This window comes from Myotis lucifugus, unplaced genomic scaffold (assembly GCF_000147115.1).
Source record: "Myotis lucifugus unplaced genomic scaffold, Myoluc2.0 scaffold_16, whole genome shotgun sequence".
NCBI classification, from domain to species: Eukaryota; Metazoa; Chordata; class Mammalia; order Chiroptera; family Vespertilionidae; genus Myotis; species Myotis lucifugus.
Genome location: NW_005871064.1, coordinates 13,225,859 through 13,249,215, shown reverse-complemented (window position 1 = coordinate 13,249,215; position 23,357 = coordinate 13,225,859). Strand labels below are relative to the sequence as shown.

At 39.9% G+C, this 23,357-nt stretch overlaps 1 protein-coding gene across 3 annotated transcripts in view; it reads right to left on the bottom strand.

Annotated features, from left to right (window-relative positions):
• TOP1 (DNA topoisomerase I) overlaps positions 1–23,357 on the bottom strand; it is an 82,551-nt gene that overhangs the window by 15,386 nt on the left and 43,808 nt on the right. The window contains exons 4-11 of one of the 3 annotated variants that reach the window (XM_006085178.3): positions 22,545–22,668; positions 21,140–21,195; positions 18,226–18,321; positions 17,165–17,240; positions 13,701–13,807; positions 6,365–6,480; positions 2,816–2,937; positions 348–470 (exon numbers count right to left, since the gene is read on the bottom strand). In XM_006085178.3, the coding sequence (XP_006085240.1) occupies positions 348–470; positions 2,816–2,937; positions 6,365–6,480; positions 13,701–13,807; positions 17,165–17,240; positions 18,226–18,321; positions 21,140–21,195; positions 22,545–22,668 (820 nt within the window). Of the gene's footprint in view, positions 1–347; positions 471–2,815; positions 2,938–3,144; positions 3,318–6,364; positions 6,481–13,700; positions 13,808–17,164; positions 17,241–18,225; positions 18,322–21,139; positions 21,196–22,544; positions 22,669–23,357 lie in introns of those variants that run through there. The other 2 variants (XM_023750880.1, XM_023750881.1) reach the window with 2 other exon arrangements.

Below are 23,357 nucleotides of genomic sequence, written 5' to 3'. Positions count from 1 at the left end.
TCAGAGAAGAGGGAGGTACATGGCCAGTAGTATTTGATCTATCATAGCTCTCTAACATCCAGAAGCCACTGTGAGTGAGACAGATCTGTCAATCCTTAAAAACTATATTGTTGGGAGTTTTTAGGTCAGCAGCACCAGGGTTTTTATACTGAACCATCAAAGTGCTTATTCACATCAGTCTACACAAAACCTTGAAGAAAATCTACTCCACTAGGTTGAGAATCCTAAATCTTTAGTACAGAGCCATGTGAGATTACTCAAGTCAAAGCTGTCTTATAAGAACCAAGAAGAAAAATGGCTGAACCAATCCCTATTCCAAACTCCTCAGAAATTTAAAAAAATGGTACCAGTTTCTCTTCCTTGCTCATCTGTTTCCGAGCTTCTGACTGGGCTTTGAAATACTGGCTCATCTGCGTAAAATCACATTTGCTTAGGTTGGTGATAATATTCTTCTCTTCATTAGTCATTTCCTAGTCAAAAGAAAACGGGGAGATAGAAAAAGGTAAATACTCTATAAGCCCTCAGATTTCCCTGCAATTATAGCAAAGCATCATTTCTTCAGTCAAAGGTGTCTGGATAGGTAGTCGATCTAAATTAGTGAGATTTGAAAAAAATATCTAATTTTATTATTTCCTTTTATTATAAAACTAGAGGCCCAGTGCACGAAATTCGTGCACTGGGGAGTGGGGGTCCCTCAGCCCAGCCTGCCCCTCTCACAGTCTGGGAGCCCTCAGTGGATGCCCTACTGACGGCCACAGTCTGGCAGCAGAGGCTCGGAGCAGGCGCCCCGTGTGTGTGTGTGTGTGCATGTGTGTGTCCACTGGGGGCCTGCCCCCAGCCACATCGGAGGCTCAGAGCAGGCACCCCGTGTGTGTGTGAGTGAGCCCGTGTGTGTGTGTGTGTGTGTGTGTGTGTGTGTGTGTATCTGCTGGGGACATGCCCCCAGCCACACCGTGGAGGCTTGGAGCAGGCGCCCCTCTGTGTTGATCTCTCAGGCTCCTGACCTCGCCTGCATGTTGTTCTCTCCCTTGAGCTGCGGCCAGGGTGGGGTGGTGCCTGCAGGCCGCGCTTGCCTGCTCGCAGATCGCCGCGGCGACCCGGGAGCAGGCCCTGCTGGGGGCTGCCTGCTGGGGACTGCCTGCAGGCCGCGCTTTCCTGCTCGTGGATCGCCGCGGCGACCCGGGAGCAGGCCCTGCTGGGGGCTGCCTGCAGTCGTGCTTGCCTGCTCGCGGGTCGCCGACGCAATGCCTACTGGGCTCACGTTGCCAGGGTGATGCCGCCAGCGTCCTGCCCCGCCGCTATGGGTGCCGCCATCTTTGTCACAGTTACGTTTAATTTGCATATTACTCTTTTATTAGATAGGACTAGAGGCCCAGTGCACGGATTCATGCACATTGAAAAAAAAGTTAATTAGAAGGTGGCCAGCGGGGCAGGGCTGGGTGAGACGGGCCTGACACACCCTGGAGCCAACCTCCCACGGTCTCTCCCTGGCCTGCCACAACTGGGGCGGCGCTGGGGCTTGAAGGGCATCTATGGAGTGAGTGGGGTCCCTCAGGCAGGTGGGGTCCCTTGGCCTGGACTGCAGGAATCGGGCCAAAACTGGCAGTCCGACATCCCCCGAGGGGTCCCAGAGTGCGAGAGGGCACTCTGCAAAGTTGCTGTCCGCTCGGCAGCTCCTGCATTGGTCATTGCACATCATAGCTACCAGCCGGTTGTTTAGGCTTTTATATATATATATATATATGTATACTAGAGGCCCGGTGCACAAAATACATGCACTGGGGTGGGGGGGGGGGGGGTGTCCCTCAGACCAGCCTGCACCCTCTCCAATCTGGGACCGCTCAAGGGATATCCGACTGCCCCTTTAAACGGGCAGTCGGACATCCCTCTCTCAATCCAGGACTGCAGCTCCCAACCGCTCGCCTGCCTGCCTGATTGCCCCTAACCGCTCCTGCCTGCCGGCCCGATCGCCCCCAACTGCCCTCCCCTGCCAACCATCTTGTGGCCACATGGGGGCAGCCATCTTGTGTGTTGGAGTGCTAGTCAATTTGCATACATGACTAATTAGCATATCCAGGCTAATTAGCATATCCCTCTCTTATTATATAGGATATAGATAAATATTTATCTGATAGTAAAATGTTTAAAATCAGTTATCATTAGAAAAGGTAACTCTTATGTAGTATCTTGGACTCCTTGGCACATCGCCACAATCCTTTCTAGGCATATGAATACCACAGTTGGAAAAACAGAAATAAAGAACTATTCCCATACCCAGTCTCCTTTAGAAACATTATCCCTACTCTATTCACTTATTAAACCTTATTTCCAGAGCTATTCAGAATGTAAACTTCAGCTCGGCCTCTGCCTACATTATCCAAATTGAGAATCAGATTGTTTAAAATCACCTAGGCAGATACAGGATACATGGTTTTAAGAGCAGAAAGTACCTAACGCAAATAAGAATCAAGAAGGATGGGGCATCACACTAACATCTCTCTGCAACAGCAGACAGAATGCAAGCCTCTGAGACAAATTCTCCCTTGCACAACTGGAGCTGAGGTTTCTTTTGGCCAAATCCAATTAACTCCCTCCTGCAGCCATATGACAGTGGGAGGGAAGAAATGTAAGCATTCTTGTTGGATAGAAATCCTATATAATAAAGTAAATAAGTAGAAAAAAAAAACCTTTAACATAATACAATTCATAAACTCAAATGTTATATCCAGGGATTTGCTGTAAAATTAGTTTCTTACTTAGTATTTGATCAATATTTTTGCAAGATGCTAGGATATTAATACATGAGCTACAATACCTTTCTCCAGTCTTTAAAGAAATTTTTCCTAAATATTTCCTTAGTAGTATATTCATGGTCGAGCATTTTTGCAAAGAACGTAGCTACTTCTTCTGCTTTGGGGCTCAGCTTCATGACTTTACCTAGAAAAAAAAGTGGTTCCAAAAAATAAGGTATAACATTCATGTTCTGAGTATAAACACTGAGCTCTGGAGAAATCTACTTTAATAAGGGTTTACCTTCCCAAGATATCTAGAGGTCTGGTGACACATGGTAACAACAACAACAAAGATAATATTCTGACTTATATCTACTTGTATAAATGTTCCTTCTCTTTAGCAGATATTTACCTGAGTCATTTTTCTGGAGACTATGTGAGTCAGTAAATTGTTCCCAGGGGCCTGCTCAAGACTGGGATGACCTGGGGGAGGCCCAGTCACTCTTCCTTTTCCTTTCAGCAAGCAGGGTCCTTTACACCTCTTCAATGATTTTTTAAAAACGAAATCCTCAAGGGATACCTGCCACTGCTAAGCTAAGCAGCTTCTGTTCAAGAAGGGGAGGAAAGGATAGGGCAGGGAGCAGAAGAAAGGAATTGTGGAGAAAAGAAATAGGCTACTTTCTTCTTTCAAGTTAGGTGGGTGGAATATGAATAAAGAAATATATCCATAGCAGGCAAGCCCAGATATCCCTTATGCAAAGTCTAAGTAAGACCTTCCTCTAGAATGTTGCTACTCAAAGTGTGGCTCACAGACCAACAGCATTGGCATCAAGTGGAAGTTTGTTAGAAATACAGAATCTTAGGCCCCACACCAGACCTACTGAATTAGTAAGTGCATTTTAACGAGACCCAAGTGGCTTGTGTGCACAGCAGAGTTTGAGATGCATTGCCCTGGAACAGGCCTTATGAGGTTGCCTCATTCAGGGCATTAGGACTCAGTGAGAATACAAGGGATGACTGGGTCCTCGACATATTGCCCACGTTTAATAAAAGCCCTTCTAAAGGAGTCCTGATGTTATACAGCGTAGAGTAAATCTGAATGGGTTCTTGGGGTTTTGTGGACCTCAAGTAGTTAATAAAAGTACTTGGGAGTTTAATCTACTTTTTAAATAGAGTACTTTTAACAGTACTCTTAGGGCCCATTTCCATTTTCTCCCTTGAAAATCCAACTTTACAATGCTATCCATGGCATAATTTGGCTATACTTAAAAATTGGGTTAAATACCATACCACTACGTTACTACTACATAAGTACTAATAATTCACCAGGGATTTTCACATGTATTATAGAAAACTAACTTAACTAGAAATCCAGTCATTTCAAAAATCAGAAGACATCTCATCTCATGATGATTGGCAGGTTATTGTTCCTGATTGTAGGGATACAAGGAATCATAGCACAAAATTGAAACTGCCATGGTAGACAGAAAGAACCTACTTGGAATCTGTAACTTAAAAGGCCGACAGGTGGCGCTGCTTCCCCATCAACCTCCCAAGCTCCAGCCTTTGGAAGAGAGACTGAGGGCAACAAATAGGCTGGCTTTCAAGGGTTTCCTGCACTTCTTCAGAACTCCCCCATTCAGGTCTGAACCAGATTTGCCAGTAAAGGTGTAACATGCTTCCAATATAAAGGAAAACATTAAGTCACTAAAAATAAAATAAATGGCAAGAAAGAATGTGAACTGTTCTCTCGGGTCTGTTTGGTATAAACTAAACAAACAACAGTATTTTCTGTTAAATGAAGACTGAACAATTTTATTGAATTCTATCTCATTAGAGAAAGCAATTTTGACACCTCCTGTTTTAGATGAGCTGTCAAAAGATGAAATGACAGCTTCCAGCAGCAGGTGGTGGTGGATGACTCGAAGGTTCCTGGCAATGACAGCGCTTTGTGGAAGAGGCTGAGCTCCAGGAAGAAGAAATTGCTGAGTCAGAGCTGAAAACGAGGTTCTTAGAGGCAATTCACTGCTTCAGCGAGCCCATGCTCCACCTCCCTGGCAGGCTAAAAGAATCTGAGAATTCTCTTCCCTAGAGAGTAGGCAGGACTTACAGAATCAATTTGGACTAGCAAGAGAACTGTGACTTCCTGGCTTACTGCAGTGGGAGCTTACGTAATCAAAGGAAAGAATTCCAGAGAAAGACCAACTGAGAAAATACTATAGCCCTGGAACTGGAGCTCCTATAACGGAGAACTGGGCAAGAGGTGGGGGAGGGACATGGTGACAAGTGATGACTGTTCAGGCCCTGGCTTCCAGTCCTGAGAAAAGAAACCCAAAGACTAAGCAATCTAGCTTCCCCTCAAATCACTGTGAATCTCAAAGTGAGGCTTTACCAGTTGGCCTTCTAAAGCCCTTGGTAAACCCAGACTAGGGCTACAGAATAACTGTATTTTTATGACGGTCTTTTTCAAGGTCGTTGGCTCTTTCTTTCCTTTGTATTTTTGGCTTTGAGTCACATTTAAGAATCTCCAGAAATGACCCACTGTGAGGGCTAACAGAACTTTGTCCTGTGCTCTCTGGTGAACACAGGTCAGAATGTTTATTTGATGTAAGCATTTGTCATTGAGGCTATGAGGTCCCAGTAGACTGCAAACACTACGCGATTGAGGAATAGTCAATACTGGCCACTGCTGATCTCGGTATCTGAACACAGACACATTGAAGAAATATAGTTTTTAAAAACAAATTCCAGTTTACCAAGTTACTTACTTGCAAGACCCAGCCTTTCAATATAAACTACTGCCTTGACCTGTAAGCATCCATGGCCCTGAGGCCACTGCTAGTAGAAAGAGATGCCTAAGAACTTTGAGTGTTCACTACCGATGCTTTCAGTTCTTCTGCTGAGTGTTTCTCAAAGTTTGGTCAGCAGACCAACTGCTTCAGAAGCACCCAATACTACTTTCACACCTATTTAATGGCCCAGATCCACCTGTGGTCAAGCACATAAGGGTTTGAAAAATAATGCTCTAGCCACTTCTGGATATAAATCTTGGAACCAGGGAAATCAATTGAACATTATTATCTTCATACTGCTATACTGCCAATAGAAGGAGAGTCAAAGACTATTCTCAAATTCTTCAACCGAAGGACAGAAATATCTATGAGAGTCAACGGACACTTCTAAGGGTTCTATGAGAACTAGGCAAGGCATTTTTTCAAAGCAGCTCATCAGACTAGAATGCACATATAGCAAAGGCATAGTGTTCTGCTATGTAGAATGAATGACAGACACCTACCGGGCCTACACCTAGAGGTTGATGACACACTAATCCTCAACCAAATATTAGTACTATTTCCAGTGATGCACAGCTTGTCAAGTTTGCATTATATTGCTATAATAAAACACTATCATTCAAGTAAGGATTTTCTAATAATTTTTGCAGAGTGGCTCCTTAGAAATAAAGTTCAGATAAAAGGTCAGACTGTGGGCCCAGTGCTGTGAGCTATGTAGAGAATAAAACACAATGAAATACACAAAAGGATATACAGCACAGGATCCTTCCTCACTTTCTATTCCTAAATAGAATCAGTCTCTTTTCTTGTCCAAGAATTGGATAACCTTGAACAACTCACCATCATAGTAAAACTTGACACTCTCTGGAAGAGGCTCATATGGTGGAGCAAATACAGGACCTTTATGTTCTAGGAATTTCCACTTGATGCCCTCAGGATAACGCTCTTCTTCCCACCTTTAGAAGACAAGGTACAACCTCATTTAGTGGCCACTTTATCTATTATAGAGATTATCACCTATTAAAAAACAAAAGTATTATCTGCTCAATTGACTGGTGCTTTAGAATGACTCGGAGCCCTATATTCAAGGCCTAGATTAAAATAACCAGTGTCTTTCACTTTGAAAAACCCAATACAACAAATAAGATGAAATAGAGGAAAATATATTTCAACAGTTCAGTTTAAAGATATTAGATACAAGAGGTCATCAATAAAGAAGCTTGGCAACAAGTGGGGAAATGGAAATAAAACCGTTGTTTTATCACTATGGTATGAAAGTAAGTAACAATGAAATATATAACATTTATGCTGTTGGTACATAGGAAAAGGCCTCCTGGGAGTGGAGATGCCAGTTGGAGGTTTAGGGGAAAACAACCATAAGAGAAAATACATAATGGAATAGAAGACTGGGAAATAATAGTTCAGTTGGGTTATACTGGATTGGCATTGGATTATCTAGAGCAGCTGTTGCCAACCTTTCAGACCTCACGGACCACCAGTGGTCCGTGGACTACCGGTTGGTGACCGCTGATCTAGAGCTATCTCGCAGACAATGATAACTGAAATGTAAAACTTAGTGGAAACAGCTTTTAAAAACCTTATTTTAAAAATGATCAAACATGGGGGGAAAACAGAATATACAGAACACCATATACCATCACCTATGTATAATTGTTAATATTATACTAAATTTTCATTATTTTGCTGAACCCTTTCAAAATAAATTGCAGATATACCACCTCACCCCTAAATATTTCAACAAACATCTCTATAAAAATAAGGATGTTCTCTTATTTAGCTATAAAACAATTACTACAAGTAACAAAATTAATAATTCCCTAGTAGCATTCTACTATCTGGATCATATTATAAATTTCCCAATTAAATCTAAAATATATTTTATAAACTTGAATCTAATTAAGGGCCAGGTACTGCAATTGGTTGTTTATGTCTCCAAGTCTTTGCTTCTCGAGAATTAGACAGACCTCACACTATCACTTTGTTTAAGAGTCACTCAGTTGTCTTACAGAGAGAATATTTTAAAACTTCATATTTTAATCTTCACTATTTCTACCTTAAGTAAAAAGCCCTACAGTTCTACAGAATCATTCCAAAGGCCAATTATTCACATTCTATTACTTCCTATTATCTTCCAATTCCAATATTTTAAATGAAGATTAGAAATATCAAATAAAAATTACATGTATCAAACCGTGCTGTAATAGTAGTATACTATATAACCAAAGTCAACATATATGGTCATATGATTTGTGATAAGGGTACCAAGACCATTCAATGGAGAAAGGACAGTGTTTTCAGCAAATGGTTTTGGGAAAACTGGATATTTACACCAAAAGAATGAAGTTGGTCTCTTGTCTTATACTATATACAAAAATAAACTCAAATTGTATCAAAGACCCAATGTAAAACCTAAAATTATAAAACGCTATAAGAAAACATAAAGCAAAAGCTTCATAACATTGGATATAGCAATGATTTCTTAGATATGACACAAAAATACAGACAAGAGAAAAATTAGGTAAACTGGACTACAAAATTTAGGACACAACCAACAGAGGGAAAAACCAACCCATGCATTGACAAATAACTTGCAGAGCAAAAATTTTGATAAGGAGATAATATCCAGAATATATAAAGAACCACAAACTCAACAACAACAAAATAAACAACCCAATTAAAAAACAGGCAAAGGACATGAATAGACATTTCTCCAAAGATACACATGTGCTCAATGAGCATCTGAAAAAATATTCAACATTACCTATAATTAGGAAAATATAAGTCAGAGCCATGAGATACCGCTCACATCCATTAGGATGGCTTTATTTATTTATTTTTTTAAAAAAAAACAACTACAAATAGTAAGTGTGCACGAGGATGTGGAGATATTGAAACTCTTGTGCCCTGGTAGGAATGTGAACACGTAGAGCTACTGTGGAAAACAGCATGGCAGGTCCTCAAAAGTTAAAAAAAAAATTACCACATGATCCAGCAATTTCACTCCTAGGAATATACCCAAAATACTTGAAAGCAGGTATTCAAGCAAATACTTGTACACGAACATTCATAGCAGCACTGAACTGCCAAGAAGTAGAAACAAGCTAAGTATCCATCAGTAGATGAATGGATGAACAAAGTGTAGTATATACATAAAATTAATTATTATTCAGCCTTATAAAGGAAAGAAATTCTGACACATGTACAACATGGATGAACTTCAAAGACAAGCTAAGTGAAATAAGCTTGTCGCAAAAGGACAGAAACAGTATAGTTCCACTTATATGAGGTACCCTAGACTAATCAACTCAGAAAGACAGAAAGTAGAACGGTGGTTACCAACAGCTAGGGGGAAAGGGTCACATGAGGGAGAGTTATTGTTTAACAGTTTCAGTTTTGTGAGATGAAGAGAGTTCTGGAGATGGATGGTGGTGGTGACGGTTGTACAACAATGGGAATGTACAACCACTCAACTGAACACTTAAAAAATAGTTAAGATGATACATTTTATGTTATTTTACTACAATTAAAGATAATTAAAAAAATAAAAGTCAAGGTCAAGATGTAATAAAATGTTAGACCTAGAAGGAACATTAAAGATCCTCTATGACCAACCTACCACTTTTATAGATGTGAAACTGGCAGGATCTCCCAACTCTTCGTTGGCATAGAAGCCGAACCCGTCCAAACCGCCAAGTCTATTACTCTCCAGATAGAACGTATACTCCCAAAGGCTGATATTATTAGATCAGCAACTCACCCTGTCCAAAATGTCTCTGACACTACTGATGCCCTTTATTCCCCAATCAGTGGTTCATCATCAGAATTAAGAAAGACATGTAGGCCCGGCCAGTGTGGCTCAGTGGCTAAGTATCAACCTATGAACCAGGAGGTCACAATTCGAGTCCCAGTCAAGGCACATGCCTGAATTGCCTGCTCAATCCCCAGTGTGAGGCATGTAGGAGACAGCCAATCAATGATTCTCTCTCATCAATGATGTTTCTATCTCTCTCCCTTCCTCTCTGAAATAAATAAAAATATATTTTTAAAAAATAAAGAGGAAAACATGTAGACATCGAAATGACTTCTCTATGTCAGACTTAACTTACTAACTCGTTAGGTATATATGTGACAATAAAATGTGCTTGAGTAAACAAAATGGAAAAGTGCTAGAAATGTAAGATAGGAAAGTAAACATCCACATATTCTCTGAAATCATATTCCCTTATAGTTAACGAACACCTCATAGTACACTGTAAAATGAACATTTAACTTTTAAATCTCAGAAATAAAGGTCACATGCTACAGCTTTCTGGAAGCTAATCTATGGAATCAAGGACAGTTTCTATGGTTTGAGGAGAATGTCAATCCATATTTCATAAATTTCTTATCATTAATACTGATTGTATTCATGAGTCCCAGTCTTTCAACACAAATTCCCTACATTATAATCTTTTGAGTTTCTTTGCTAAAAAAACCCCTCAAAACTCCATTTAAAGTCACACCTAACACCAGCAACAAACTCCAGTCTCAGGTCTTCTGGTGAAGTCTTCTTTGTAGTATAAACATGGGACCGATGTTTCAACAGGTCAGCCCTGACACAAAAGTGTACTTAACTGAGGACAAGCTGAAATCCTATACAGCTACAATGGGTACCAGTTAAAATAGGGGGATCTGGGTTAAAGAGATCCTCATGGAACTAAGCCTGAGCATATTGCCCCCACTTGTAACATTTTTTCCATGGGGGAAATGAAATACAGTGAAGAAACCTAGAGGGATCCTGACCATTTCCCCATCCCCACAATTACCAAAGAGAGGGAAATAGGGATCAAAGTTTGTTTTCAGCAAGATGAACAAGTCTGTAGGCTCCAGGTGGAAACAAAAGATCTGCACACAAGCCAAGCTGGTAAAGTGTGTAATTCTTTTAGTGGAATATCAAGAGGATAGTACAAGTGAGAGTATCTGTCATCAAAGTTCCCTGACTACGCTGTGAGAGGTCTGAACCACTTACTTCAGGGTGTAATAGGAGCCAATAGTTACAGAAGGAAAAGGCAACCTCTCACGTAAGAAACTAATCATTCCTGTTCTCTACTTCTAAAACTTATACTGCACCACCACAAAGCACTGTGCTTAAGAATGGGCAGGACTTAACAATCAGACTTGAGAAAAGCATGCAAGGAGACTATAGCAAACATTGCTTTCCTCCAAACCAACCATCTTCAGTTCAAGACTAACCAGTCCCACACTTGAACAAACAAACAAACAAACAAACAAACAAACAAACAAACAGCCCTAGCCGGTTTGGCTCGGTGGATGGAGCGTCAGCCTGCGGACTGAAGGGTCCCAGGTTCGATTCCGGTCAAGGGCATGTACCTTGGTTGCGGGCACATCCCCAGTAGGAGGTGTGCAGGAGGCAGCTGATCAGCGTTTCTCTCTCATCGATGTTTCTAACTCTCTATCTCTCTCCCTTCCTCTCTGTAAAAAATCAATAAAATATATGTAAAAACAAACAAACAGCCGAAACCGGTTTGGCTCAGTGGATAGAGCGTCGGCCTGCGGACTGAAAGGTCCCAGGTTCGATTCCGGTCAAGGGCATGTACCTGGGTTGTGGGCACATCCCCAGTGGGAGATGTGCAGGAGGCAGCTGATCGATGTTTCTCTCTCATTGATGTTTCTAACTCTCTATCTCTCTCCCTTCCTCTCTGTAAAAAATCAGTAAAATATATTTAAAAACAAAACAAAACAAACAAACAAACAAACAAACACAGAAGCTAGTCTCTCAGAATTAATGTGTGGCAACACCAATAAGGATTTCAACCATGGAAGCAAAATTAGGCTATTAGACTTTTCCAGGGTACACACACACACACACACACACACAAGGCTGAGCCAGGAAAAGAATACATTAGGGCCCAATAAGAACATTAGGGCCAAGTAAGGGTGAAGACAGCAAGGAGCTAGTTATGACAAGGAACTTGTTCATTCAACAAATACGAGCTCCCATCACAGAACCTGGAGAGACAACAGACTGATGAATCACTAACCCTTCTTCACAATTCCCAATAATAACCCCTGATTTACAAAATCACTTTATCTAAAAAAAAAAAATCATTTTATTGAAGGTCATAACACCTTTTCAATATTCTATCACTGAAAATTTTCAATTAGCTCCAAAGAAAAAAATGAAAAGAGCAAAAATACATATTTTGCTTTCTGACTCTGACCTCTGCACAGGCCCAGGATTTCTTGACTCTAATTTTTTCCTACATTTTCCTTTTACCCCCATGTTTTCACACCCACAATTACATAGCAGCAGTTCTGCTACTGCAGCTCTGCTCCTCTCCGCCACCACCTAATCACTGATACTTCCCCATCTCTCAGGTTCAGAGGAGATTATTTTTCTAAGTCATAAAAGCCATAGAGTAAATGCATATAAATGGGTCTGGAACTCTACACACCAAACTACAAACAGCGGTTGTCCCAAAGCTGGAAAGGACAAATGGAAACAGGAGAGAGGGAAAGAGAACTGTCATTTTTTTTCTGACTCCTATGCCTCTGGATCATTTGAATTTTTCAACATAAATACAAATCATATATTACTGATGTAGAAGTTAAATATACAAAGTTTTGCCCTGGCCAATGTGGCTCAATGGTGAGAGTGTTGGCCTACACACTAAAGCAGAGGTTCTCAACCTGTGGGTCGAGACCCCTTTGGTGGTCGAACGACCCTTTCACAGGGGTCGCCTAAGGCCATCCTGCATATCAGATATTTACATTACGATTCATAACAGTAGCAACATTACAGTTATGAAGTAGCAACGAAAATAATTTTATGGTTGGGGATCACAACATGAGGAACTGTTTTAAAGGGCCAGAAGGTTGAGAACCATTGCACTAAAGGGTCGTCACTGGTTTGATTCCCGGTCAAGGGCACATACCTGGGTTGCAGGTTTGATCCCCATCCCCGTTGGGGCATACTCAGAAGGCAATCAATCAATGTGTCTCTCTCACATCAATGTTTCTCTCTCTTTCTCTACCTCTCCCCTTTGCTTTCTCCCTCCCTTCCACTCTCTCTGAAGAGCAATGGGAAAAATATCCTCGGGTAAAGATTAATTGGAAAACAAAACAATACACCCAAAACCAAGTTTTAAGTAAAATCAGTATTAAAAATACATGTTTATTTCAAAATTTTAAATACCCAAACTTATTAAGTAGAAAATGAAATTTCCCATTTAAATACACTTTTCAAAAGTAACCTGTTATTGCTAAATTGTCCTCCATAAGACTGCGTGGTTCTTCATCCATAGTGAAGGGGAATGCCTGTTTTCTCATACTCTCAACCCTAGATATTTTGATACTTACTAATCTTTCCCAGTCTGAGACATTAAACAAAAAGATGTATCACTGATTATTTCTCTTTGTGCCTTTGTTACTTGTATGGTTGACCATATTTTAAGACATTTACTAATCATTTTTTTTTTTAAATATGTTTTTATTGACTTCAGAGAGAGGAAAAGAGAGGGAGAGTTAGAAACATCAACAATGAGCGAGAATCATTGACCAGCTGCACGCTACTGAGGATCGAGCCCACACCTGGGCATGTGCCCTGACCAGGAATCGGACCTGCAACCTTTTGGTGTACCAACTTAGCCACCCAGCCAGGGTAGATTTAACTTTGATGTATCAAATTTATAAAGCTTTTCCTTATGGCTCTGATTATGACATGCTTTAAAGGGACTTCACTATTCTATAATTATAAAAATATTCACCCAGGTTTTCTTGGGGAGATTATTTTTTTTTAAACAGGTGGTTTCCCCGGCACTATTTATGTAATAATGCATCTTATTTAAAATAATCCCTATCATTTTAAATGCAGTATTCTTCATATGCTAAGTTCCCATATATGCATAAGTCTACTTCTATAGTTCATTCTGTTCAATAGACTGGGACCTAGTTTTGAGATTCAATAGGTTAAGAGCTAGTTAATGCTTTCACTAGGACCTGGGAAACTTATTTCAGAATGTTATTCTAGAGAGATTCTTTTAAGTACTTCCCTCTTCCCTCAGATATCAAGGTATTAATTTAATAACTCAACACTATTGCTTAATTAGGCTGTGGAATCAAAGAGCTGACATTTTAACCCCATCTGAGATCTTACCATTTCCACTTCTGCTCCTCTTCTTTCTTCGGCTTCTTTTTCTTGCTATCTGGCTCAGGAACTTTTTTATCTTTATCTTTATTCTTGGGCTTTTTCAATTTACCATCCTACAAAGAAACATGGTGACAAAGCACTTAAAAAAGGAAAGGACTAGCTGCTTTTCTAGAAGTAGTTTTGGGGGACCATTAGGAAGAAAACTGGAATCATAGAACATTAGAACTAGAGACTTTCTTAGGTCCAATCCCCCCAATAAAAATTTACTAGTACTTTTCTCTAGAGCAGTAATTCCCAAATCTCCGACATATAATTGCTCAAGAAAGCAGTTAAAAACATTCATTCTGTGGAGGAAGAGCCTAGGAAAGTGTATTTTTTAACCTCAGGAAAGACTGGGAAAGTACTGCTTCTGTAGAGAGTAATCCCAGTGTTTATCCTCACTTAGTTTTAATCGACTCATCTTTAAACCTCTTCTAACACCACCAAATAATGAGTACATGAAGCTATTAGGTGCTTAATATACAACTGGAAAGGAAATTCCTGATTGAGTCTAGTGGGGAAATTTCTATTACTACTGTTTGCATACACACAGTCACAAAACAGTAAGCAAGTATTTGGAAGGTCCTAAAATGATTACTGCTTCTTATGGTGGCATTTCTTTATGGCTCTGACCCTAGATGACTATCACAGTATCACAGAAAAAGATCATCAAACATAAACAAGGGCAATTCACCAATACAGGAGGAGATAAATATCAAAACATACACACATCAGGCAAATATGTGCTGTTCAAGGTGGGGCTACCACTCAAGAGAACTGAAACTCTTCTGAAGAAAAATGTTCCTTTGTTCTACTATTCAAGATAATTTAAGTCAACACATTTTATATGTAGCTCTGAAAGGTGGTTTTGCACTATCTTAAAAGCAATTACAGAATGCGAGAGCGTGAAAGAGCTCTATAGACAGTTTGGTTTGACTTCTTCCAGTTATTATTAAGGAAAGTCTGAAACAGAGGTTTTGTTACTTCCTCAACGTCATATTACTAATATTGACCATGATGAAAGCCCAAGTTGACCAGAAAAATAAAAGAATGTGACTCATGGGAATGACTGGAATAGATACTATTCCGGGACTATGTGATAAGATGGAAATCAAGACAAACTCAGCATCGCTAAGCAAATGACCTTTGGGGTAGAAGAAAAGAAAGACTACACACCATATATATTTGAAAATAGGAATGTATAAGTATGTTTGTGAGTAGAAAGTACTGGAGGATCACATAATTCAGAGAATGTTTACTATTTAGGCTGAAACACACCACAGGAAAGGGAAATGTTTTTCAGTGAAGACATTCTCTGAATAGTTTCTGAACAGGCATGTCCCATCAGTGAACTACTGTCTACTGTATGCGCTTCAAGCCTTACAATGGGATAATCAGAGACTTCTGACCAATTCCCAGAAATGAAAAAAACATAGCCAGCAAGTGGTTTCATGACCGGTCTTGCCATTTGGGGTCCTTGCCACAATAAGACTGTATTACTTCAGTCTTTCAGCCTGAAATTGTTTTCTCCCCGTGTAGAGAGAGGGGTTGCTAAAAAACAATTTTAAAAAAGAAGGGGAGAGGAGGAGTCAATTGTTCTTTTTTCCAAATGGCCTAACAGTTATGACTAACCTCTTCCAAGCTCCAAGAAAGGTACTATTGTGCATAAATGCAATATCAGCATTAAGGCAATACAGAAAGCACGGAGAGCTAAGTTTTACAACTCTTTATTGACTAGTCTAATGATCTACACCAGGGGTGGGAAATGTCTGGCCTGCACTGTATAAGGCCCGTGAAATCATTTGGTCTGGCACTGAAAAGGTATTAGGGGTGAGTTAATTAAATGACCAAATATAGCAGGCTAATTTTTTAACTTGATAATTTTGTGTGGCCCTCAACTGATGTTATAAATATCCAAATGGCCCTTGACAGAAAAAACGTTCCCCACCTGATCTACACGAAAGTGGAGTGACTACCATAATCACTATTCAACACCTCGCTCTCAATTCCTTGAGTTGGCTCTAAACTTCAACTTCTGCCAAGAACAGATTGTCAGAAAAACTACAATACCCTAAAAATCCAGGACCCAATCATCTCTCTATGGCTCACTTACTCATTAATATTCTTAATATGATTTCATTAAAGACGCTTCTTCTCCTTTCTTGTGGGGAAAAAAAGTCCCCCAAGAGGCCGGATAATATGGTAGCTATTGTGCTGGCTCTGGAATCATACTGCATGGGATCAAATCCGGCTTTACCACTTAGTAGTTGGGTGAACTTAGGCAAATGATTTGACCTCTCTATACTTCAGCTTCTGCATCTGTAAAATGGAGCTAATAGTAGCAATATTTGTCTCTAAGGGTTTTTCTTAGGATTAAATGAAATATCTAAAGAACAGTGTCTGACACATAGTAAGCACCTATTGCATTTAACTTTAATTATTACTTTTATTCTTATTGCTATGATAGATTACACTCTGAAGAGTCATTGACCCTCACTATCACTATCTTTACTGGTGATGCTTAAAGCTATTGTCTTTACACTTGTGAATCCATTCTGCCTAAGACAATGGCTAACCTCAAATGCAGCATAAAAGTGAAAAACCACTCACCTCCTTCTTATAGGAGAGTGGAGGATTAAGACCCCTGTGAAATGCTGGCAGGTTTTACTTGAATTACTTGCTAACCACTTTTTAGTATAAGAAATACAAAGTGTCAAAAGAAGGAACCATAACATCATATGTTTAATCTACCACAAACATGAATAGAACCCTTAGAAAAGTACTTGAACTGAGATTTTTAGGGGAGGTTTATAAGTCAGGAGAAGAAGGGAGGATGAGCATTGGTGTTCCTGACACAGGGAACAGTAGATGCTACAGAAAGCTCCAAAGCACAAAAGAACTGTGTGGAAAAGAAACACAGGAGATCAGTGTGGCTGGAACAAAGCAAATGAGAGAAGAGGAACAAGATGAACAGAGGCACAAGATGCAAGAGCCAGACTGGGTGGAGCTGTGGTAAAGAGCCTGGATTTCATCCTACATCCAAGCGGCACCAATTAAAGGTCGCTAAATAGGAATGGTTACCCAAAGTGAGAGATGAGCAAGCCTTGTTATATATAGGAGAGTACTAAGAAACATTCTTAGGGAAAACTATTCTGGGTTGTAAGCAAATATGATTTCTTGTTTACACCTCCCTCTGTATGTATGATGAGGGTAGTTTCCCTAAAAGGGTCAGTTGGCACCATAGCTATGGACAGACACCCAGGAAGGCTAGGAGAGATCTTCACACCAACAGTGCACAGTCACTGTACACATGTAAGAGTTTTTCCTCTACAGACCAATTAAATCCCTAAAACCCATTTGCCTTCAAAAGTTTTATGTAAAACTCCCTATTCCAAACTCAAGCCCCAAAGGGCCTAAGTCTCTTTACTAACCTCTTCTTCCTCTAGTTTTCGTTTCTTCTCTTTCTTGATATCTTCTGTTTTAATTTTCTTAGGTTTAAAATCAGCACTAGAAAGGGGAACATGAATATGCAATTAACACAACTGTGACTCAATAGTTCTTACCAATAGGATTAGGACCTCTTAACTCCTCCTGGAGGCTTCCAAGGTAGGAGTGTTTGCTATTATTCTAGGCTGAGCATTCTTGTCAAGAATGGGACAGAGAAAGAAGGCCAGACCAAGGCCCAATCATTATAGCCCTAGATAGAACAAAACAAACAACCATATACTACACGCAGGCCTGGGAGGGAAGTGGAATGGAGGGACATATGCATAAATGACACCACTAGAAGATGGAAATCTGGGAACCTACAGTGCAACAATGACTGCCACAAAGTAATGACTGGCTCAAAAGGACAGAAAAGAAATTCTGTATGAATTCTGAATGAGTTCACTAAATATTTCCTTCTTCTCTTCCCACCTACAACTTTCTACCATAAATCCTTTGTAGATTCCTGGAACATAATAAGCTATACAAGATCGAAAATAATGAATAGAATTTAACATCACTGATTGAATCTGAGAAAGAGGTACCTGTAAGTCTCAAATACCTGTCTTAATTCAGAGCAAAATCCTACACACGGAAACTTCACTTAGAATGTATTGACAGGAACAGATCCCAGGAGGAATTGGTTTACCAGTGAAAACTTATCTGTGATAAGTGATGATAAACCTAAATTAATTTAAATATTCTTCATGAATTCTGTTTTATTTGACATTCCTACAATATGCACTGCCTTTTTAATAAGAAAAATAGAAATATATATTCTCCATTTAAGCCTCAGGTACACTACTTATTTGCTCAGCAAACCCTACTTCTCATAATTCAAACAGAAATCAGTCACCCAGTCAGTCCATTAATCACAAATTCCAAATGAGTAAAAGTCAATTAATGCAGTTTCTCTGTGTACTGCAGAGACATACATCACATTTATCCTTTAAACAACTCCTTTTTTGTTTAAAAAAACAAAAACAAAGTAATGAGATATACTCACTCATCCTCATCTCTAGGTCTCTTCAACGGCTTAATATCTTCTTTAGGAGGAGCAAAATAGCCATCATCTTCAGGTTCATCTTTAATTCGTGGTGGACTAGAGAGAAAAAAATTGTTAATGAGTGTTGGAACATCTACACATCAAGTAATCCAAAGCAGGGATAAATTACTGCACTGACAAGCAGTTAATATAAGAACAACAACATACACTTGTATCTATTATAAAGGTTTCCATGAGCACTTTTCTCACTTAATTCTCACTTCAACCCTGTGAAGTAGATAGTATTGTCCTCACTTTACAGATGAACGGGCACATCAAGATCTGGGATCAGGACTCCTTACTCTAAGTCAGTCTTCATCTCCCCTACATCTTAGCTGCCTTTGCCAGCATGACCCAAACCATAACAGGAACAAACTTAAACTGAATTGTTTCCTCACTTCACATGAAGGATAGACTATGTATCTGACTCCAGGAATGATTCGAACTGATCATTCTAGTGCTCCAAAACCTAATATATAGTTTTTACAAGGAAAGGAATAAAATTTTATTTCCCAAACTTGGTACCTTAAAGGTCTAAGGAAAATAACCTTAGTTACATGGGAAAACAACCAAGATGACATCACAACAAAAGAAGGGCACATGCTAAATGAGAGGCCCAGGACAAATTCAATTCATTCTAAGCCAAGTTTAGACATTTTTCAATGTCCTCCTTAGTTTTATTTACTTGACATAAAGAAGAGTGCCTTGCCTTATCTTTATTAAGATTTTGTCTTTTGAATATAAAAAGATAATTCTGTTAGACAACTATGTTGGACCAAAAAGCAGAAGGAAGAAGAGAGAAAGCCATGAAACCAACAATCACCACAGCCTTGGGATGTTCCCTGGCTTAACACATCTGATCAGAACCTCACTGCTTACAGCCAGAAGCACTTACAGAGCTAACTAACTTGGTACAGGGAATGGTCTCTGGACATGAAGCTTCATCTCTAAGACACCCAGGGGATAAGCTTACACAGACTCAGCTGCAAAGAAAAGTCAGGATATTCACAGGGTTTTAAGAGTAGATAATGCCACCTCCACATTACCTCATCCCCTTAAGCATACTGGATCGCCTTGCTTGCAGAAGAATTTGAATGTTTAAAGCAATTAGCTTTCCTTCCTTATTTCTGCACACTCCCCAAATGCCAGCCTTTAAGCTGTTCCCCCCAACTACAAAAGTGACTAACATAGATCCAAGAGTCCAAAATCTCCACAAGCTTTGTGCCAGAAAGAAAGAAACACTGCCATTTACCCAGCCAGTAAATGCTAGATCCTATTATCATCACAGGTGAAGTTAAAAATAATGTCTCAGAAAACTGGGTTCCATCCAGTGATTCTCTGCAGATACAAATGCAAGCAAATAAGCAGTCCAGCAAAGCGAAAGCAGAGCCCACTGCCTGAAAAGGTGTGTTCCTAACCTTCTAACCCAGAAAGTCTGAAACTGAACCCAAGTTTCAAAGAATCCATTATTTTCTTAGTACGTATTAGTTTAATAAAACTACTCCAAGTCCAAAGAGTCCATTTTTTCTTAGTACGTATTAGTTTAATAAAAATCCACTCAGTCAGTTTCTTGGCAGAAAATAGCCTCCCTGTGCTCAGTCACTTTATCTAAGAAATCAGAATGCCTAGGGTAGCTTATAGTGAATTGTATTATTCAGCATTCCTAGAACAGTTATAAAACATGCCTGAAGAGGGCTCCTGCTGCTCCTAGTCTAAAGGACCTCGAGGACATGCCACAGTTTTCAAATATGTTCTCAAACGAATTGGAAGTTCGAAGTTTCAAAGAAGCAAATCTCTCAAAACACTTTGTCCAAGTCAATAATGTTTACTACCAACAACTCCTAGTAAATCCATTCTGATGTTTTGTGGAGGCGAATGAGAATATATGACCATAAATTTGTAGGGATTTTGGGTGTGTTTTTTTTAAAATATATATTTTATTGATTTTTTACAGAGAGGAAGGGAGAGAGATAGAGAGTTAGAAACATCGATGAGAGAGAAACATCGATCAGCCGCCTCCTGCACACCTCCTACTGGGGATGTGCCCGCAACCCAGGTACATGCCCTTGACCGAAATCGAACCTGGGACCTTTGGGTCCGCAGGCCGATGCTCTATCCACTAAGCCAAACCGGTTACGGCAAATTTGTAGTTTTTTGAAGCTAGAGGGAATTCTTAGACTTATTTTAAAAAGTTGAGGTTGATAAGGAAAACAGAATCATAACAAAAATAGCACAGGAAAAGTGACCTCTAGACTGTGCAGATTGTATTTCCAGTACTCACAACTGTACATCTACTTTTGCCACACCCTGTATCTACTCAAGTCTACACCCATTCCTAAAATGTAGGTCAAGAAGGCATCTATATATGAGCCTCAGAATACTATTAATTACTACTGACTAAGTATGGCGTTTCTTTTGGGCTGTTGAAAAGGTTCAGAAATCAGATAGTGCAATAGTGGGAAAGATGCACAACTCTGTGAATATACTAAAACCCAATAAACTATACACTTTAAAAGGGTGAGTTTTATGGTATGTAAATTATATCGCAATTTAAAAAAATTTCTTCCTGTCAACCTTCTCCACTCAAAATAACTTCTGGAAAATATCCTGGTCAGACTCACTAAAGGGCACTCTGGAAATGCTCAGAGGACTTCGGCCAAGTCCTCTCACTGCCAACTTCCTGGGAAACCTGGAGGTGGCCACTAAAGGGCACTCTGGAAATGCTCAGAGGACTTCGGCCAAGTCCTCTCACTGCCAACTTCCTGGGAAACCTGGAGGTGGCCAGGTCAGTGTGTGTTAGGTACAGGCACACTTCGGCAGCAGACACATGGGCAGCTGGCCTGCAGGGCACCCACAGGAAGCAGAGGACTCTTACCTCGAGAAGCCATTTTCCTTCTCCTTCTTTACTTTTGCATCCCCAGAGGCTCTAACCTGAAAGGTCAAACAACAGTAACTGATTAGTACCTTGAAAGCTACATTTGACTCTAATAAAGAAGCCTCTCTCTTTATTAGAGAACATTTGACTTCAATCCTTGGGGCACCTGATCACAGACGGACTTCTTCTTGCTGACCAGGTGAACTGAAGGTCTTCATATTTTTCTAAGACTCATTTTATACAATTCTTCAGGATAAACTGTCCAATACACTGAGAAAAGTTTCCGTGCAAAATAACAGCTTTTTACCTTTAAATTATGGCAGGGCCCCCTCCCTCAGTAAATATACTCCACCTCTCAAGGATTTGCCCTTCGCAGTGCAGAGAGGAAATAAAAAACAAAACAAAATGAGCCTGGCCTGTGTGGCTCAGTGGTTGAACATTGACCTATGAACCAGGAGGCCATGGTTTGATTCCTGGTCAGGGCACATGCCCAGGTTGCGGGTTCCAACTCCAGTAGGGGGTATGTGGGAGGCAGCCGATCAATGATTCTTTCTCATCATTGATGTTTCTATCTCTCTTTTCCTCTCCCTTCCTCTCTGAAATAAATAAAAATATATTTTTTAAAAAATAGTCTATTTCCTGCTTTCTTTGGTTTGGAAAAGTGTACTCACATTCCCCTTCTTCAAATTCCCATTTTCTAGACTTGTCAGAGGGGTATTTCAAAAATCTTCACACACACACACACACACACACACACACATCTCTGGAAAAATACAAAAGAATAGTTGGCGTTGTGGCTGCCTCCTGGCGTTGTGGCTGCCTCCAGAAAGGGAAAGATGGAGGCTAGTGAGCCATGGATAGAAGGGAAATGTATTTTTCACTATATTCGCAAATATAAATGTTACTTTTTTAAAACCTAAAATTAAAACAATTTTTAAAAAGTCTATGCACAGCACTACTCATCTGCAGCCAGAGGAGGCCAGCTGTTTCAAGACGGCTACACTGGTTCTGCTAGAACCAAAAGTCAGCAAAGGCACCAGCATCACCACATTTTCACTCAAGAACTTTCATTCAACAGAGGACCAAGGTAGCATTAAGCCCTTCCCCCAAAACAGAATTAATTTTCCCCATGAAGTAAAACTGACATCTCCAGAACACTACATCTTCAATTTATCCACTTGCCATATAAAATAATGACCTGAATAGATATGCTACACAGTGGCAACAGACCTTGTTTTCATAGTTTAAGACTATGGTCGACTCTAAAGTCTCCTGACTGAGACCTTTTCACTCAAAGGCCATGGGATCTTTCTATGCAATGAAGGTACTTTCATTATCTGTTTAAAAGGTAAACAAAATGAAAAGTACATCCCATCTCTTCCTCTCTCACTGGAAAGTTGGGTACCTTTTCCTCCTTTCGTTTTTCCTTGTCTCTGTCTTTATGTTTGTCTTTATGTTTTTCTGAACTTCCATCTTTGTGCTTGGTTTTTTCCTTCTCTTTGTGTTTCTTTTCAGAATCTTTATGTTCACTGTGAAAAACAAGACACAAATGGTTAGCCCAGAGGAGGGAACAGAGAGGGTTCATTTCACAAGATAAACTCACAAGATAACTTAAGATCATATGAACCATGGAAACTTACAATGGTTAAGTAAACAGTCCTGACAGAAGGTTCAAGTAGATGCTTTTGTCTACACGGGACTTTATTTTGATGTTTTTATTTTTTCAAAGGAGCAAAGGAACCATATAGAGAAATACAGTCATTCTAAACAAACCAGGACATTTTTTTTTTTACCAGTGACTAAAAATATACAGCAAGCTCCTTTGTACTTCTACAATATTCTACCAGCAAAAAACCTATAATGAAAACTTCAACTTGAGCATTCACATCTGATGTGAGGAGTAAAGACAATTCACCAAAAATGCACTTGGTAGCTCTGAGCCAGACTTAAGATATATCAGATATGTAGCCAAGCCAGGGCTTTGTGCAGTGAGCAGTCCAACACAATAGATCAGTGGTTCTCAACCTTGGCTGCACATTAGAATCGCCTGGGAATCTTGTTAAAATCCTGATTTCTGGGCCTCATCCTCCAAAAATTCTGTTTCTTTGTTACTAATGATGAGGCCCAGAAATCAGGATTTTAACAAGATTCCCAGGTGATTCTAATGTGCAGTCAAGGTTGAGAATCACTGCAATAGATGTTTCCTGCTAGTTTTTAC